Source organism: Diceros bicornis, chromosome 9, assembly GCF_020826845.1.
Source record: "Diceros bicornis minor isolate mBicDic1 chromosome 9, mDicBic1.mat.cur, whole genome shotgun sequence".
NCBI classification, from domain to species: domain Eukaryota; kingdom Metazoa; phylum Chordata; class Mammalia; order Perissodactyla; family Rhinocerotidae; genus Diceros; species Diceros bicornis.
The window spans coordinates 30,748,090-30,767,476 of record NC_080748.1 but is presented as its reverse complement, the minus strand read 5'-3'; the positions used below and the strand labels follow the sequence as shown (position 1 = coordinate 30,767,476).

Below are 19,387 nucleotides of genomic sequence, written 5' to 3'. Positions count from 1 at the left end.
GTATTGTCTCAAGGCATTTTCACATGCCATTACCTCTCCCTGGTTTCCCCCTACACCTTTTTTGGCAACCACTTACCAAGTAGGTCTCCCAGAAATGTCACCTACAGAGAGAGACCTTCCTGGGCCACTTTAGCTAAGTAGCCTTCTCTCTCCTACAGTCATTCTCAAACCCATAAGCCGATTTCTTCACTTATCAATGGGAGTACATTAAATTTTACTATTTAATTATTTACATCAGAGATCAGGAAATTTTTCCTGTAAAGAACCAGACAGTAAATATTTTAGGCTTTGTGGGTCACATAGGCTATGTCACAACTACTCAACTCTGCTCTCATGAAAGCTATTATAAAAAATATGCAAAGGAATGGATGTTCAAAAAAACTTTATTTATGGATACTGAAATTTGAATTTCATATAATTTTCACATGTCACAAAGTCTTACTCTTCTTTTAATTTTTTTCAACCATTTAAAAAATAGAAAAACCATTCTTAGCTCACAGGCTATACAAAAACAGGCAGTGGGCTGAATTTGGCCTGTGGTCATAGTTTGCTGACACCTGGTTACATGTTTATTTTCTGTTTCTGTTCTCCCATCTCCCCCTCCAGCTACAAAAGAGCAAAATTACTGTCTGTCATCCCACTGTGGGTACAAAGGTGTCCTTCAATAAATATCTTCCAGCAGAAATTCATTTGAAATATTTGTTAAGAGTTTGCCACATACATGTTCTCATCAGTGTGATACAAACAGAAGACATTCAACAACAGTGTAGTATGATCTATACTCTTGGACACAGGCTGTCACTAAAAAGCATCTGATGTAAGTGGTGTTCCCGAGATTTGTATAGTGTTCAACCTGCACAACCTTACATGGTCGCCCGGGCATCTTACACGTTCTTCTGACCCTTTATGAACTTTTCTGCTTTAACCTAGTGTGATGCCAATTCTATAACCCTACTCTATAGTAATGAACATAATTTCTTAAATATCATTTTGGCTTCTTTTTAGTATATTCATTTATTAATATAGCCTCGTTCAGCACTGTCATAGTTATTATGCTTCCATTTCTAATTGTTATAATACAATTGTTTTACATGTGACCTTGTTTAAAGATTCCATTTAGAAAAATTAAATCCACACAGAAAAACCAAACACACAGATTTCTTTAGTACCTCACAGTTCTCCAAGATCTTAAGAAGAAATACTTACATAAACTTTCTGAACCACTGCCATGTGTATATCTGATATTTCTACTAGTAATTGCAATAGCATGGACTGCTTCACGGGCCACTAGAGACTGAAATCAACAGGATATGAAATTTCAGTTAATGTGTAGCTTTGAGACAGGACAAGTAGAAGTTTCTAAAAAAAAATCAATCATATATTAATTGAATCAAACTGCATGTATGAAGAAACAGAGAGTAGAATGGTGGTACGAGAGTCTGGGGGGTGGGGGAAATGGGGACATGCCGGTCAAAGGGTACAAACTTCCAGTTATAAGATGAATAAGTTCTGGGGATCTAGTATACAGCGTGGTGACTATAGTTAATTTTGTACTATATACTTGAAAGCTGCTAAGACTCTTAAATGTTCTCACCACAAAAGAAAAAATTGTAATTATGTGAGGTGATGGATGTGTTAACTAACTTTATTTTGGTAGTCATTTCACAATATATATGTGTATCAAATCATCACATTGTACACTTTAAACTTACACAATTTTATATGTTAATTATATCCCAATAAAGCTGGAAAAAAACTGTATATATGTTGGGGCCGGCCCCATGGCATAGCGATTAAGTGTGCACATTTCGATGCTGGCAGCCCAGGTTCAGATCCCGTGCGCACACCAATGCACCGCTTGTCAGGCCATGCTGTGGTGGCGTCCCACATAAAGTGGAGGAAGATTGGCAGGGATGTTAGCTCAGGGCCAGTCTTCCTCAGCAAAAAAAGAGGAGGATTGGCATGGATGTTAGCTCAGGGCTGATCTTCCTCACAAAAAAAAAAAAAAGGAAGAAAGAAAACTGTATATATGAAAAATCTGCATTTGTCCAAAAGATATATTAAGAAGAATAAATTAACTTAAAAGAATTTTTTTTGCTTTATGGAAATCACAATTGGGTGGCTTTAAATATAGACTCTTCTAATACATTGAAAATTTTATTTATTTTGAAGAAAAAATAATTCTCACATGCTTTTTTTAGAAATTCATTTATCATATAAAATGAAGTATAACTATATTTCAAAGGCAAACAACTTGGGGTTATCCTATTCCTAGACAAAATTACCACCAAACTTTAAATCCAGTTTCTCGAAATAATACATCTACCTAATGCATGCACGATTCCTTTCTCGCAGATTCTATTTTCTTCTTGTGTAAAATGTCTAACTTGAAAAGACTCATCAAATAAAAAAGATTACGTCCCCGATATGGAGCAGGATAATAACTAAGTCCCCTGTTCCACTACATTTGTTTCTAGCTTACCCAGATATTTTCTGAAGTTGAACTAGGATCACAGTATTCATTGTCACTCTCTTGAATAACCCAGAAGAATATCAGTGGCTAACAATATTATGTTGTGCCATTCCTTTGTTAAAAAAAAAAGTTTTAAGGGAAGCCCACTGTCTACAGAATAAAATGCAACTTTATTCTGACATTCAAACAAGCTGAATTCATCCACTTTCTGATGGTGTCACCCTCCACTTTCCCACCCTCACAGTCCCCTGAACATACTTCCTGTGGGGAATGCCATTTTCTCAGCTTGGAATGTCCTCCCTTCCCTGCCCGCCTATAGAAATCCTATCTTTCAATGTCTGGTGAAATTGTATTTTTTCCTTAATGTCAATAGCACTTTATCATACCTTTTTCTTTACAATATGTCACCCTTAATAGATGATAAATTCCTCAAGAACAAGGACTTTATCACCTCATTTACCTCAGCATTTCCTTCTGAATCAATTAATGAGGCACTCCTTGCTATCCCAGTCAGAAGTGAGTTCTACCGTCTGTGCCACTTATTCAGTAATTACTCTACCTTGGAGTACAGCTATTTGTAACATTTGCTAATGGCTGAGCTCCCTAACCATATCATATTCTCTTAAAGGGCAGGATCCTACCTAATGTTTCTTTCAGTGTCCATCCAACACAGTATTTTACATGTAATAACTCTCAGCAAATGCTTGTGATAATAATAATCCAAAAATAAGGCAAAATCAGACTAATTCTATTTCCAAATCATGATGAATATCTTTTCATTTCTTCAAAGATAACACCAATAAAGGAGCTGTCCTTAAAAGTTTTTTCTTGAGAAGAAAAAAGAATTGCAAGTGTCAAGTATGTTTATGTTCTAAATGAGCTATTTTCAGAAAATGCAAATAACTGTATATTTGTCATCAGCAATTGCTAAGCCCTAATGTGGCTGTAGTTTATTCTGTTAAGAGAACCAGAACAAAGTGAGCCAGTAAGAAACAAACCACTACATAAAGATCAGACCTTGGACAAGAATCAAACTGTTGCCCTAATACTACCATTGTCTGGAAAGCATCTGGGATAAGGATTTGGCCAAGCCTAGCCACAATCCATCAAGAATCCTTGCATCTTTTGCGATCAACCCAGAGCATTTGGGACCAAAAAGTGGTGAGGGGATCGCAGACTGTGTGAGTCCTCTTTCAACTTCCTATATTGTCCACCACATTCTGAAAAAAAAAGGAGTGGTGGGGAGGAGGCTCTTGCCTCAATGCTGAAATCAGAGGTGCTTTTAATAGGACCAAACCCCTGGGGTTAGGGAGGTCAGCATGTAAAGAATTCCTGCTAGTATCAAATTGATGAGTGTTGTGCTGTGGCTTTTTCTGTGGAGGGCTGTCAGAGAAAGCTGGCGACCACACGGCAGACCCACAATTCCAGAGACTCTTATCCTTGTCCTTGCTCAGACGGTTTCATATGTAGATCAGGTCTAAGTGGAACAGTTCCTTTCTGACTTTCAGGGAGCTTGTCTGACATTTTCTTAGGAGCCCATCTGCTGGACTCAAGTTCATGTCCTCAGGGTAAAGCCCTGTTCTTTACCTGAACCCTGACCCAGGGGCACTCGCACTAGAGTTAGATGAAAATATAAAGCATCTTTCCATTTGTCCTCTAGAGGAGAAATTTTTCCCCACAGTTTTTGATCTTGAACTAAATATTATTTTACTTCCAAAATGTTAACAAGAAAAATAATTAAGCGGTACTTACCAGTTCCTCGTGGTCTTTGCTTCTGCTCCTATTATAGGAATATGGAAACACTATCTTCTGGGAGTAAGAATGTATACTGATGTAAGCTTTAACGTGGTTGATATTTCTTCTCAAGAAATCAGCCACTGCCTTCACTTCTGGTTCCGACTCAGGGTAAGGTCCACAGTAGGTTTCTGAGCACGAGAAACTTGATGCACCTTCCTCTGTAGTGAAATTGATAGAGTGGAGTTATGAGGGGATGCACCTACTGTTGTAATTTGTGATTTCCCTGACAATGTATTCTTCTAACATCTACGGTGTAACATTTTCAGATAAACGGATTAGACTGAGCTCTGTAAAGAACATATTTCTGATGTGCACTAAATGTTGCTTGTTTCTTTTGAAGTCAGATATTTATATGCGCTCATAGCAGACACTCCAACTGTTGCTTGAGATGGAGGCAGCCATCTTGCAACCTTGAGAAAGTGGCCAAGCGAGTCTCAGAGATGCCAGCCCCACCTTCAAACTTGTGGTTATTTGAGAAAAATATACACCATTTTCTTTAACTCATTGTGAATTTGGTTTTTCTGGTATATGTAGTTAAAAAATTACGAATCAACATAGCCCATAAAAGAAAATTCTCATTTGGGAACTCAAAGATAGAAGTTAGCCTTTAGTGCTACATCTAACTTGCTAAAGTGGCTTACTAAATAAAATAGGATGGTAATATTTGGTGCCAGAGTAATGTTTATTCATTCCTTTGAGAGATTATAGTATACATCACTTCAGATGGTAGTCTGCCTTCCAACACTTCTCCTTTCTGTCCCTAATTCACAGGGGTGGAGCCCCAGGGAGCCACCTCTGACTGAAAAGATTATTCCCTCCTGGAAACAGTTGATTAGTCCTGAATTGTGTACTTAACTTGTGTTCTACCAATCCAAATCCCTCCACTGATAACTTGAAATCTGGACAAAAATTCTACTCTCTCAGTCCAGCTGCTCTCTTGAACAAAGAAGATAAAAGCAATAGCACACAGCACATGCTATAGATCAGGAACTCTGCTAAGATTTACACGCAATATCTCATTTAATCCTCACACCAACCCTATGAATTAAATACTGTTATTTTAGGAGATGCAAATTGGACACTCTTGGTGGTAACCATCCTTTACAATAAGAGGCTACGTGGCGTATTGTTAATTACCCAATCACTTGATTCTAATCTTGGCTTTGCCATTTCATAGCTATATGGCCTTGGGTAACTTTTTTAAAACCTATCTATACATCAATTTCCTTATCTGCTGAATGGAAAAATTATACATTAAATGAGGATTTAATGAGAATTCAGTGAGCGAATGCATTTAAAGTGCTTCGCACAGTGCCTGGCGTATACTAAGTGTTCAGTAACTGTTGTTTATCATTGCTGTTGTCATCATCATCACCATCATGTGGATTGGGACCCAAAAAAAGCCAGTGTGCATCACAGAGACGAGATGGGGAGAGAAAGGACTCAGTGCACCTACAGAGCTGCAGGCCCAGTTCCAGTCTGTTTCTGAGTCCTGCCTGCATCCCTGTCCTTGGGTTCCATGGGCCACTCCATTATCCTTACAGAGCTTGCCTTTCTGACTTAAGCTTGCTCTGTTTTCTTCCTGCTATTTGCAGCAGAAACAACCTTAATGTTTGTTAAACATTCTCTTTCCCACAAGGAAATATTGTGCTGAATACCCAAGGCCTATTCAAGCATTTTATTTGTTTTAATTTTTAACCAATAATGTGATTGGACAAACCATTTTTGATAGTTCAGTCACCTTTGAATACTCTTGGCCTTTTTCCTCTGAAATATAGTTCTAGAGAACAGAGACTATATGTTGGGGGTAGAGGTGGGGGAGGACATGAAAGAGTTGAAGAGAGAGGTGATAACCTAATGTGAGTGCTCAGTCCAGAGCTCTTGAGTGAAAATACAATGCAAGCCATATATTTATTTTAACCTTTCAAGTAATCACTTTAAAAAAGAAACAGGTGAAGCTAATTTTAATAATATAATTTAAGCCAATATGTACAAAGTATTATCATTTCAAATATAAATAATATAAAAATTATTCATGAGATTTTTTTTCACACTAAGTCTTTGAAATCTGGTGTGTATTTTACACTCACATTTCAATTCAGACAAGCCACATTTTAAGTGCTCAATGGCCACATGTGGCTAGTGGCTACTGTAGTGGACAGCATAGCTTCAGATTCTCATTCCGTGATTCTCATTCTAGTGATTTCAAGCATTGCGGTGGAAAGAGCCAGGCAGAGTCGGGAAACTTGAGTTTGAGACTCCGCTTTGCCATTAAGCAGGCATGTTAATCTGGGCAAACTACTTCATCTCTCTCTCAGCCTAAGGCACTTCATCTAAATCAAGAGGTAGTTGGTCTACCAGGTCCCTTCAAGCTCGAGCATTCTTTGATCTATGCACATGGAATCAAAAAGTATCTGGAATAGGCAAATTCATAGAGACAGAAGGTAGATTAGAAATTACCAGAGGCTGGGGTGAGTGGGAAATGAGGAGATAACTGCTTAATGGTTACAAAGTTTCTGTTTGAGATAATGAAAAGCTTTGGAAATGGATATTAGTGATGGTTGCACAACGTTTTGAATGTACTTAATGCCACCAAATTGCACATTTTTAAAATGGTTAAAATAGCAAATTTTATATTACATTTATTTTACCACAACAAAACAATAATTTTAAAAAACCACTACGGTCTCGTAGGAAAAGAAATAAAGCATTTTCCACTGTGTACCAGTTGCAAAAACTTTGTAGTTAAACTTAACATTTTAGAAAATGAATGGAGCTTGTCAGGAAATTTGAGACCAGAGGTCCTCACAAAATGCCCCCGTTATGGACTGAATTCTGTCGTCCCCAAATTCATACGTTCAAACCCTAACCTACAATGTGCTATATTTAGAGATAGAGACCTTAAGGAGGTAATCAAGGTTTAATGAAGCCATAAGGGTGGGGCCCTGATCTAGTATGGCTGGTATCCTTATAAGAAGAGAGAGAGACACCAGGGATGTGTGTACACAGAGAAAAGGCCATGTGAGGACACAAGGGGAAGGTGGCCATCTGCAAGCCAAGGAGACAAGCCTCAGGGGAAACCCACCCTTCTGACACCTTGATCTTGGACTTCCAGTCTCCAGAGCTGCAAGAAATAAATTTCTCTTGTTTAAGCCACCCAGTCTGTGATATTTTGTTAAGGCAGCCCTGGCTGACTAAGACACGCCCACCCCCATTCCCATCTCCAACACACACACACACACACACACACACACACACACACACACAATTTTAATACAGAGGAAGGGTAAAATGAACATAAAATAAATAAGTAAGCTTGATATGTCACTCCTATTTAATAAGTGAGATGCTCTTTTAGATCTTTTACAAAGTATCACAAAGGCACACTGTAGTTATAGGGACAAGGAAGAGATAAGGTTTCATTCTTCTTTCTCGCTGGCCTGCTTACATAGTACTGAAGAGATGCTGGGGCACTTGGTAAAAAAAAAGAGTCCTTACAATTACTTCTGGTTTTATTTGGAATTCTTTATTCTATGCTTGTTGCTTCTGTTTCTGTTTTTAACTCTTGTGATATGTAATGATACAGTGCCATGCCTAAGAGGGGCTGCCATATATCTTGATGGTAATAACAATATATTTTGACTACTCGGCTATTCAAATTAGGTAACACTGGCTTCACCATGAAAAGTATTAAGTAAAATAGAGCACCAAAAGAGCTCGAGGATAAAATAAGAAGTTTCAAAAGAGAACTTATAACTGAAGTGTGATTGTCAGACATGGAAAAATTGCAATAAATTTGTAGTCAGTCAGCTGGGTTTATATCCCAGCTCTGCTACTTCCTAGCTCTGTGCTCTTGAGCAAAGGACTTAACCTTTTTAAGTCTGAGTTTCTCCATCCGTGATATGTAGATAATGAAACCTAGGAGATGAAATATGTAAACTGCTCAGTACTTAGTAACTGTCCACTCTGTTTATTCAGATCTGTTTTACATTAGCTGCCGCTTCTCTGACTCCCTGCCCAGTGATCACTGCCATGGCAGCCTTTGGGTCTCAATGGGCACTTTTATTGGACAATCTGAAGGATGGCTCTTACAGAGAAACCACTAAGTGATTCCCTTGAGCCAGAGGGAGGATTAACTGCTCCTTCCTCTGCATTCCTACTACATCTGTAGCTCTCTTAGAACAACTAATTTCATTCACGTATTCATTTAATTGATATTTTCTGAGACCCTTCCACGTGCCAGGCACTGCACTAGGTAATGGTCCCCGACCTCACATAGAGGTTCTAACCTAGAAGACAAAGGAAATAAAGTAAATACTCTGCTGTGAGGTTTTCGTATGTATTCTGGGATAATGATGAAATGTTTCAAATCACTAAATTTCACTTCTTTTTTGAAGGAAATATGGAAGATCATGTACATAGGATTATGGAGGGCAAAGGAGTGGGAAGAAAAGAGTGTTTCTGTGGTTTCGACAGCTTTGCTCCCTTGTAGTCCCTACAGAGGCATGTGCGCCCACTTCCGAAAATATAAATGATTCAAGCTCATTGTCAAGTTTAGCTTTGTTTTGTAGCTGTTTCCTAAATATAGTAATTATGAAATATAATGGGAGGGAGGAGGGTGAACTAACACCTACCTACCTGAGAGCAGACAATGTTCTTGAATGCTTAAATCAATATTCACTGGGTACCTTAACTCATTCAAATCAGGGAATGATAAACTCCCACTGTGCCAGACATAAGTTTACCTTTATGAGCTTCATGAAAGAAAGGACTTGTTAAGAAAGTGAACAGTGAACACAAAACAAAATGTTTTCAAACTGTAAAAGTAAACATTTACCTATGCAACTGAAAATGAGAGGTGCCCAACCAGCTCTGGTCTTTGATATCCTAATGATGAATGTTATTTATTTATGAAAGCAAGAAATTTAGCGGTCACTTTGTTATTATTCTAGAAAAATAAAATTTTAGAATTTTGAAGCTATAAGGGACCTTGGAGAACTGGTCCAACTTCCTTCTTTTAAAGATATGGAAACGGCAAGGAGGGAAGGTTAATGTGATTTGCTGATTCTAGTCAACATTCATAGCATTACATTTAACTAAAAAATTTATTACTTAAATTATTTCCTGATTCAGGTAGGCCTCCCCTCTAATTAGTTTGAATTAACGGCCTTTCTTTATGAATATCACCTTTTTAATGAAGACACATTACTATAAATAAAGCAGACAACCTACCACACCAGTGTTTGGAAGCAAAGTTCCTGTTCAGGTCTGTTCCGATGCAAGGATTGTTTTCATGAAAAGAACGGTTCTTTCTCCACATTCGATTCTAAATAAACAAAATACAGATAACCAGGGTGGCCATGTTTGCAGTTCAACGAAAGACACAGCTGAGTAGCTAGCGTTGTGTTTCTCTCCTCCGACCCCATCGCTTCGTCCTGTCACTGTCTTCACCACATTCCTTTCACACAGCCTCTGTTTCTATCCAGGTCTCAATCAGGTCCGCTCAAACGGTTTCATTTTGAACCCAATGAAATGGTAACATCTGATGAGTTTTGACCTATACAAATAAGACTTTCATTGGCTTTTGCTGGGCTGCGTATTGGGCTTCTTGTTTGGTCTTGTTTCCTTTAAATTAATTTTATGCATCATCATTTTGAGTTCCTTCTATAAAAGTAAAATAATTGTTTCAACTCAAATTAAAACTATGAGTTTCTTTGTTTTGATTGAAACATATTTGACATATAATATTGTGTAAATTTAGTGTGTGTGACATATTGATTTGATATATTTCTATATTGTAACATGATTGCCATTGTAGTGATAGTTGGCACTTCCATCACACCACATAATTACTATTTCTTTTTTGTGGTGGGAATAATGAAGGTCAGGTCTCCTAGCAAGCTTGACGAATGTAATACAATATTGTTGAGTCATGAATTTCAGTGCTCTCTTTAGACTGAGTTCAATACTCTCATTTTAAAGCTACAGGAAGTAGAGCTGTGAAGATGCCTCTAGCCTGATGGCTCCTTTGATTGTTCTGATTCGACTCTGATTTTGACACATAAAGCAAATGCCCCACTGATTCTTGGGGTAAACTGGAAACTTGATCACGTAAACAGTCGCATGGACTTTGTTTAAGTTCTGGGGTTCGGATAATATGGCACATTTACCCCTACTCTCACCGACGCTTCTGCCAAGCCTCCCAGTCCACTTCCAATCCCAGGCCTGTGGTTTGGAAGCAACGGTTGTCCTGGGGAACTCAGGTTCTCAAACTGCAGGGACTAACTGGCAGAGTTATGACACGAAGGACAGTCGGGGAGTAGGACTATCTAAAGAGTGGCTGAATTCCACTGTGATTCAGGTGAAGGCATACCTTTATTTTAATATCAGTCTAAAATGTGACCATTTACTGAACACCAAATTTGCGTTAGGTACTATGCTAGGTGTTTCTCATTTACTTAGTTCAGGATTTGCCCATTCGTACCTACAAACTTTTATTCACAGTATTCCTCTCACCTGAGATGACTTTTTCATCAAGCTTCTTCACCATTCCCATCTCTTCTGCTTAAATTACCTCCTACATGAAATAATTCCTGTATAATCCCATATGTTTCCAACCATTGCCATTATTTTCATTCCCCTTAGTGTTTGTATGTGCTACTCAAGTAGATTTTTCAGAACTTTATGTACTCAACTATGATTTTATGTGCTTCTCATTAAACTATAAAGAATTGTACTTCATATTGCTTGAGTAATTTTACAAGAATCATGAAGTTGATTGACTAGAAATACCATTGATAATGGTTTCCAGTATAGATGAGATTGACTGTGATACTCAAACTTATGTTCTTCATTGAGTGAAAGGGTACTAAGGTTTAAATTTCATATCTGTTAGAATGCAGGTTCGGTTAGAATGCTATTCTAATTCTTGCAATACATGATTTTACAAATCAAAATGCTATTCAAATGATTCCTAGTAAGAATGAGTAGATCTAGGCATTGTGCATCTGTGGTAGCTAACACCACAAAAAGAGATACAACCAGACATTATGCGCTTCCTGTTGGGAGAAAACACTACCCCAATGAAAAAGTCTTGCCAAAAAAGTCAAACCTGAATCTGATTAAGCTTCTACAATGCAAATATCAAGTTTTAGAAAATACAGAGGACAGAGGAACATATTGAATTGCAACATGGCAATGCAATTAGCAAATCCAGACAGTGGGAAACTCTTTTCTTCAATGAAAAAATTGCAAGGAAAAAAAGAGAAAGAGAGCGAGAGAGAGAGAGATGGAGGGAGAATCTATGGATTAAAATAAAATTAAAAGACATATAAACCAATCACAACATATTAGCCTTATTTAGATGCTGAATCAAAGAAATAAACTTTTAAAAAAGTTATGATACAGTTGGAAATTTAAATACTGATTGGAAATTTTATGTTATTAAGTAATTATTGTTTATTTTTAAGTATAATTGTACTGTGGTTAATTTTTTAAAAGACCTCTTTTAGAGATGCATCCTGAAATATCTATCAGTGAAATAATATAGTGTCTGAGATTTGCTTCAAAATAGTATGGGTAAGGTAGAAATGGGTAGGGAATATAGGTGAAAAAAGATTGGCCATGAAGTGATTATTGTTGGAGCTGTGTGATGAGTACGTAGGAGTTGACTACACGACTATTTCCACTCTTATATATGTTTGAACTTTTCCATAATAAGAGTTTAAAAAATATTTTTTCCATAATAAAACTAAAACTGATAAACAGCCCTTGAAGATTAGGTAGCTAGTAACTGAAGTTTTTTTCTTTTTTGCAATTACTGATTATAGCTTTTAGTTGTTTGCCCGCCCATTGTTAACGGTGCTGCTTAAGAAATATGCCATTTGACTCTCACTAGATTCCTATAGATAACATCTCCCTGGTGCCTGAGTCACCATGGTAATGGGTGTTTGAGCTTTTTTTCAGGAATTAGGACCCCCTTGTCCAGTTCAGGCTGGTTGAGACCACCAACCCATCAACTAGGCCCACGCAGATGCCCGATAAGTGACCTTTTGACATCAAGTGGCTAAAAACTCTACCCTCAGATCACGCTAATGCCACCATTTTGTGATCATGTGTCCTATGAAGAGGGGTGAAGTTTGACTACACTTGTGCAGATCATCAATTACCTCACCTCTCCTCACCTCCAATCATCTATCTCCACATTTCAGACCACCTTGTCCCCCTACCCCATAAATATCCCTGAGCTCCCATTTTCGGGGAGGCAGATTTGAGATTCATTCTCCCATTTCCTCACTTGGCTGCCTTATGATTAAAACCATCTCTCTGCTGCAATCTCGTTGTCTCGGTGTTTGGCTTTCCAGGCCACCGGCAAAAATGAACCTGGTTCAGTGACAAAACCATTGTGCCAGGATCCAGGATTCTATGAATAATACAGCCTGTGTATCCTGTATCCCGAAAGAGGGTATATTTTGTTTTCTTTGCCTTCACTTACCTTTTTCCATGTGTAGTCATAACCATCCACATTAACCAGCGGCATAACATAGAAATCCACGTAGCTCAGAAGATTGGTATACTGCTTTTCTTTCCCGTAGAATTGAGTTACCTATAATTACACCAAGAATGTTAAAAAATATATCTTCTAAGTCCTTCTAAACTTAGTCTGTTTCTTTTTTTTTAAATTGAGATATAATTGACATACAACATTATACTAGTTTCAGATGTATAACATAATGATTCAAAATTTGCATATATTGTGAAGTGATCACCACAATAAGTCTAGTTAACGTCCATCTAGTTAATATCCACTAAACTTAGGCTGTTTCTTTTATGTATTTTTCTTTTCTTTTTTTAAAAAGTCATTTCGCATATTTAGATTTGCAGATTTAACTCTCAGGAAAAGTATTAAAATTCCTCGAAAAGTCTGAACTTAGGGTACTATGCTGCCAAGTGGTGGTGAATGCCTTGAACATTGGACAAAGGATCTTTCTATTTAATGGAGGCAGAAAATAGAACCATACATTTTCTAAAATTTTCTTCAAGAAACAAAAAGAATTATTTATTAAAGCCATAAAGTCCACTACAAAGATTTAAGGACACAAAAACCTAGATTTAGTTCCACTCCTTTTTCAATAATCCATATCAACCAGAGCTTAAACTAAACTTATCTTAGGCCCAGACATGACTAGATTAGATTTTCTACATTGTTCTTATAAATTGTGAGCTAAATTTTTGCTTTGTGTTTTCCAAGCATCAGGTCATTTGGCTTTAGAATCAGTGGTAGTTTTTCCTAAGTCCTGGCTGTGAGTTTCCTAATCGGCATCATCTGACACTGCTCTTCTCTGCTTGAGACTCATACCCAGCTAAGAGTCACATATTTCAACATGATCCAAAGACATCCACATTCCGACGACTGAGACGTTCACCACAAAATGAGCAAATATAGAGGCAAGAGAACAACAAAGACAAATTTCAGCTGGTTAAATAATTTCATCTAGGACAAAGCTTTGGTCTAAAATCTTCATTTGTGACAACCTTGCTACATTTTAATTTGTGGGTTAGTTTACATTTATTTGTTGTTTTAAACTTTTCTCAAAAGACTTTGTTAAGAAACATTTTTTAACTATTGACAAAAAAAAGTCTTTTAAATCTTACCTTTGCTATCACTAAAACTTTACCATATTTTTCTTTAAATATTTAAAATATTATATCCACATTTCCTTAGAACAATCATAAGAGTCATAGTAAAATTCTTTGCCATGGATAACCACTTATAAAATATGGGATAAAGAAAGCAAAAGTACTAGTTGTTTTTTTAAGCTACAATGCATCAGAAATAAAAGCTTAACGAGAATCAAACAAATTTTATAGGAGAGAAGCAATTTTTTAAATAGTCAAGCAAATAGTTAAATACATTTTTACGCTACAACTTTGTAAATGTATATTGGAGTCATTTTTCAGGAATAATGTAGCATTCATCATCAGAAAAAGATTAGGAGATCTTAGTTCCTTTAAAATAATAAAGCATTTATCTTTCTCATTTCTACATTGTTTGCTGAACTTTTAATAGATGTGGCACGGTGGGTGTCTTTGTCCTTTTCACTCTCTTTACTTCCTTCCTACCTTACCAATGGCTGGATGGAAGTCTTCCAGAAAAAAGTCAGGTCTGAGTGATGATCAATGTTAGCCCCGGAATTTCTTGTCTAATAAGCAGGACTCACACAGAAGGAGTGAGTGAGGCCTGAAATATAACCTGTATTCTGTGCCAAGCCCTACCTTCACGTGGGGCTGCAGGTGAAATCTCAGAGGAAGGAGTGCCTATTTTTTTAACAGCTTAATTGAGATGTAATTGACATCCCAGAAAATTCACATTTTTAATGTGTATAATTCAGTAATTTTTAGTATATTCACAGAGTTGTACAGCCATCACCACTATCTGATTGCAGAATATTTTCATCAGCCCCCCACCCAAAAAAAAAAACACCTTACCCTTTAGGAGTTACTCCCTTTCTCCCTTTTCCTACTCCTCCCAGCCTCTGGCAACCACTAATTAATTTCTGTGTATGTGCATTTGCCTATTTTGGACATTTCGTATAAATGGAATCATAAAGTATGCGGCTTTTCGTGTTTGGCGTCTATCACTTAGCATAATGTTTTCAAGATTCATTCACGTTGTAGCATGAATCCATTCCCGTATAATATTCCATTATAAGGATATACTACATTTTATTTGTCCACTCATAAGCTGATGGACATTTGGATTGTTTTCACTTTTTAACTATTATGAGTAGTGTTACTATGAACATTTTTAAACATATGTGTCAATTCTCTTGACTATATACCTAGGAGTAGAGTTGCTGGGTCACATGGTGACTCTATGCTTAACCTTTTGAAGAACCAACAAACTGTTTTCCAAAGTAACTGCACCATTTTACAATCCCAACAGCAATGGATGAGCATTCCACATCCTTACCAACACTTATTATTATCTATCTTTTTTTATTTTAGCCATTCTGGTGAGTATAAAGTGTTATAAACCATTATGCCACTGGGCTGGCCCCTCATTGTAGTTTTGATTTGCATTCCCCTAATGACTAATGATGTTGAGCTTCTTTTCATGTGTTTATTGGCTATTTGTATATCTTTTTTGGAGAATGGTCTTTTCAGATATTTTGCCTATCTTTAAATTGGATTATTTGTCTTTTTTATTGTTCATTTGTAAGAAGTTCTTTATATATATTGGATACAAGTCCCTCATTATATATATGATTTGCAAAAATTTTCTCCCATTCTGTGGGCTACCTTTTCACTTTCTTGATGATGTCCTTTGAAAAACACAAAGGTTTTTTAAAACTTTGATAAGGTCTTATTTATCTCTTCTTTTGTCACTGTGCTTTTGGTGTCATGTCTAATAAATCATTGCCTAATTCAAAGTCACAAAGATTTACGGCTTCTCTGTAAAGATTTATGTTCTTCTAATAATTTTATAATTTTAGCTTTTTTTGTGTGTGTGTGTGAGGAAGATCACCCCTGAGCTAACATCCATGCCAATCCTCCTCTTTTTGCTGAGGAAGACCGGCCCTGAGCTAACATCTATTGCCAATCCTCCTCCTTTTTTTTTCCCCCTTTTTCTCCCCAAAGCCCCAGTAGATAGTTGTATGTTGTAGTTGCACCTCCTGCTAGTTGCTGTACGTGGGACGCCGCCTCAGCATGGCCGGAGAAGTGGTGCATCAGTGCGCGCCCGGGATCCGAACCCAGGCTGCCAGTAGCAGAGCGTGCACTCAACCGCTAAGCCACGGGGCCGGCCCCTAATTTTAGCTTTTAAATTCAGATGTCTGATCCATTTTGAGTTAATATTTGTATACAGTGTGAGGTAGGAGTCTAAGTTTATTCTTTTGCACATGGATATCTAATTGTTCCAACAAGGGAGGCCTTTTTTGATCCTGCACAAAGGCACCATCTGGACTTGTGGTGGGCCTGTTTAGGTGCACATTTAAAGAAGATGAGGGTCCAGAGCAAGTGGGAATTGGTGACAATCTGAGGAGCAACAGCAGGATGAAGCCAGGACCTCAGGAGAGAGGCTTAGAAAAAGGAAGGGTAGAGGAAAACCAGGCAATAAGGAGACTTCTCAATGTCTGTAAGGAAGAAGTGGACCCTGAGGGAAGGGTGACGGGAATAGATCAGCTTGGTAGTGTTACAGCATCCTTGGGACTTTGGGTATCTTCCTGATTGGCTAAGGGTAAGAATGGGTTTTACTTGGTAACTGGGCAAAGCTGTGTTCCTTTCCAGGCATTGTGGGAATTAAGGGCAGGGTTACATAGATACAGAGAAATCCAAGACACGTTCTTAATCAACTTTGTGAATAATGCTATTACTTATTAAAATATTTTCAGATTTATCCAGTTATTTATACTTCAAAAGCATACAATCTAGATATCTAATCATGTCACTGAAGTAATGTAACCTCTAAAATTCTATAAGCCTTATAATTCTGACTTAGTACAGCAACTGTGTTTAAAGACATCATTTCTTAAAATAACATTTTCAACCAAGTTGAACATGTTCGTTAATCTAATAATTCCCCACTATTTGTGATCTATGTATCACGGGGCTCTCCAAGCATGTATTATCCAATGAGTTTTCCCAGTATTCTGTAAATGTATTTACAGTCATGGTTTTATATCTAGTGAATGAATCACTCTTAATGAAGTAGATGGCTGAAGAAATTATGCTTGACATACAAAAGACAATAAAGAAATATTTGTTGAAGAAATGATTTAACAAGATAAATAACATAATTAACATCACTGTCCTACTATAAAAATAACAAGAAGAAAGATGAGGATAGAGGGTGCCAGAGGCACAAGAGCGAGTGAATGATTAGAGGGTGGGAGATAAAGGCCTGACTGATTCCTATCAGCCGGGCCTGTGGTAGATGGGGTACTCTAAAGCTTTGTCTTTATTATGGCCCTAAACAACAACATCTACAACAAATTAGCCAATAACCATTTGACAAAGAATAAATTACTACTAAAGTCATATACGACACTACGAATGGATGATTTTAAAATAAACTGCTACTCTCAATACCATTAGGAATACCGCAAAGAGCTACAAGTCCCAGTTTTTACTCTAATCTCTATGTACATGTGTATAATTCAGACCTTATCTAATGGCAATAAAGTATTTAGCCCAGTGGTAGGTACTCTTTAGGTTCTCTCTGGACTGCAGAGTTGCATTTCAACCTAAACCTGCAGCATTAATTTAAATTTCAAATGTAACAAGGGGATGTTGAGCAGTGATTGTGCGGACCAAACAATATACTGAGTTATGGAAACAAAAAGAAAACGATTTCAGAGATGATCATTGCCCTCAAAAAGCTAATGAAAGTGTTAAGTTGGAAAGGAAAGAGCAACAATTCAATGTTATGAGTATAATAATAAAATCAGGATGTACAAAGTGGCTCATAAGAATGGTTAATTCTGTGGGGTGTATGGGGTTGGAATTCTTGAAAAACATATCAAGGGGGCAAGAAATTCAGGATACAAGTGAATGGGTGGTTTGTGATGGGAATCTGGCTGGTTAGTGAAGGAAGAGATTCCTGGAAAGTTGCTGATAAATTAGAAGAAGTAGATATATCCAAGGACTGGAAATCTACTAAAGGAAAAAAAAAGCATACACAGCAGGTGTGAGGAATGAGAGAAGAAGGAAAGGAAGTTAAGAAATCAGATTGTTAAGCAGTTCCTCTTATCCTTCCTTGTTGCTGTCCATGGCCATATTCTGGATCTAAGGATCAGGGAGAGAATTACTTTTGAGATCCAGAGGACGGCCATGGGAAAAATTTATTAAAACAGAGTTGAGGTTAGGTTTAGCAATGTAGAGTTCAAGGGGCTGAAAAGATGATTCATTAGATGGGTCTCACATATGGACTTTGAACTCACTTAGAATGATGGCTAGTGTTGGAGAGGAATAAAGAACCATGAACCAGGTTCCAGGGGATTATCTGGAGGCTGATAGATGACAGTAATAAGAAAAGACAAAGGTGGTTCGACCAGATCAGGTCATGAGTTTTGGGAGAGCAATGGCAGTATTAGGACAGGAGAATGTTGATCCGCTCCTCCTCGTTCCCTGGCATGTCGAGATATGAAGGGAATGAGCAGCCCCTCTACTTGATGGAGCTGCTACGAAGCTGTGTCCGTCACTAGGTGTGTGTCAGCTAAGATGAGGAGCAGCAGAAGCAATTCTGTGGAGACCCTGAGGTTGTAGACTGTCAACTTTGTGTGCAATTAAATGAAAGTTCTCCAGTTGGTGGACAAAGTACGGAGCAAGGCGTGATGGTCAACCCACGTTCATTGGGCTCCTAGAATGTGCCAGACTCGGTGCTGGGTTTGGCCTTGGTGATGCCGTCATGCACAAGTCAGCCTCAGCCCCTGACTTTGCAGGTGGAGAAGAATCCTAAATCTGGCCTCTAGAGGATCAGCAGAGGCATAGAGAGAAATGACTGGCCTCAAGCTCCCCTACGTGTAGAGTAATGGGTTTCCTACAGCTGAGACTGGACTATAAAATTTAAAAAATCCTTACTAAGCTGGAGAAGGGAGTGAAAGATTGTGAGATAATAGAAAATATACATATTGGTCTCTGCCCCACCCCTCCTCTGGTTCCTGGTACAGAGCTCCTAAATCCCTTGTAATTTCCTAAGTGAGAAGAGCACTAGGAGCATTTTTTGTTCTCATATTTGGTCTTTGACCCTGGTTCCTGACACGGGGTTCCTAAATCTCCTGGAATTTCCTGGGTAACAGCAGTGTCTTTTGTTCCAATGAGGTGACTCTGGGCGGGCTTCTGGATGAGGGCTGGTCACCAGAAAGACTAAGCCATAATTAGAAGCTTGGAACTTTCAGCCCCATCCCCCATCCTGCAGGAAGCGGAGAGGGGTCGGAAATTAAGTTAATGACCCATCATGAATACATGATGAAGCCTCCATAAAAATCCCAAAGGCACATGGTTCAGGGAGCTTTTGGGTTGCTGAATATATAGAGGTGCTAGGAGAATGGTGTGCCTGGAGAGGGCATGGAAGCTCCATACCCTCTTCCCACATGCCTTGCTTTATGTATCTCTTTC

At 37.9% G+C, this 19,387-nt stretch overlaps 1 protein-coding gene across 2 annotated transcripts in view; it reads right to left on the bottom strand.

Annotated features, from left to right (window-relative positions):
- CPB2 (carboxypeptidase B2) overlaps positions 1–19,387 on the bottom strand; it is a 47,624-nt gene that overhangs the window by 2,576 nt on the left and 25,661 nt on the right. The window contains exons 7-10 of one of the 2 annotated variants that reach the window (XM_058547690.1): positions 12,765–12,875; positions 9,503–9,596; positions 4,226–4,428; positions 1,207–1,294 (exon numbers count right to left, since the gene is read on the bottom strand). In XM_058547690.1, coding sequence (XP_058403673.1) covers positions 1,207–1,294; positions 4,226–4,428; positions 9,503–9,596; positions 12,765–12,875 — 496 coding nt within the window. The remainder of the gene's footprint in view (positions 1–1,206; positions 1,295–4,225; positions 4,429–9,502; positions 9,597–12,764; positions 12,876–19,387) is intronic. The other variant, XM_058547691.1, reaches the window with a different exon arrangement.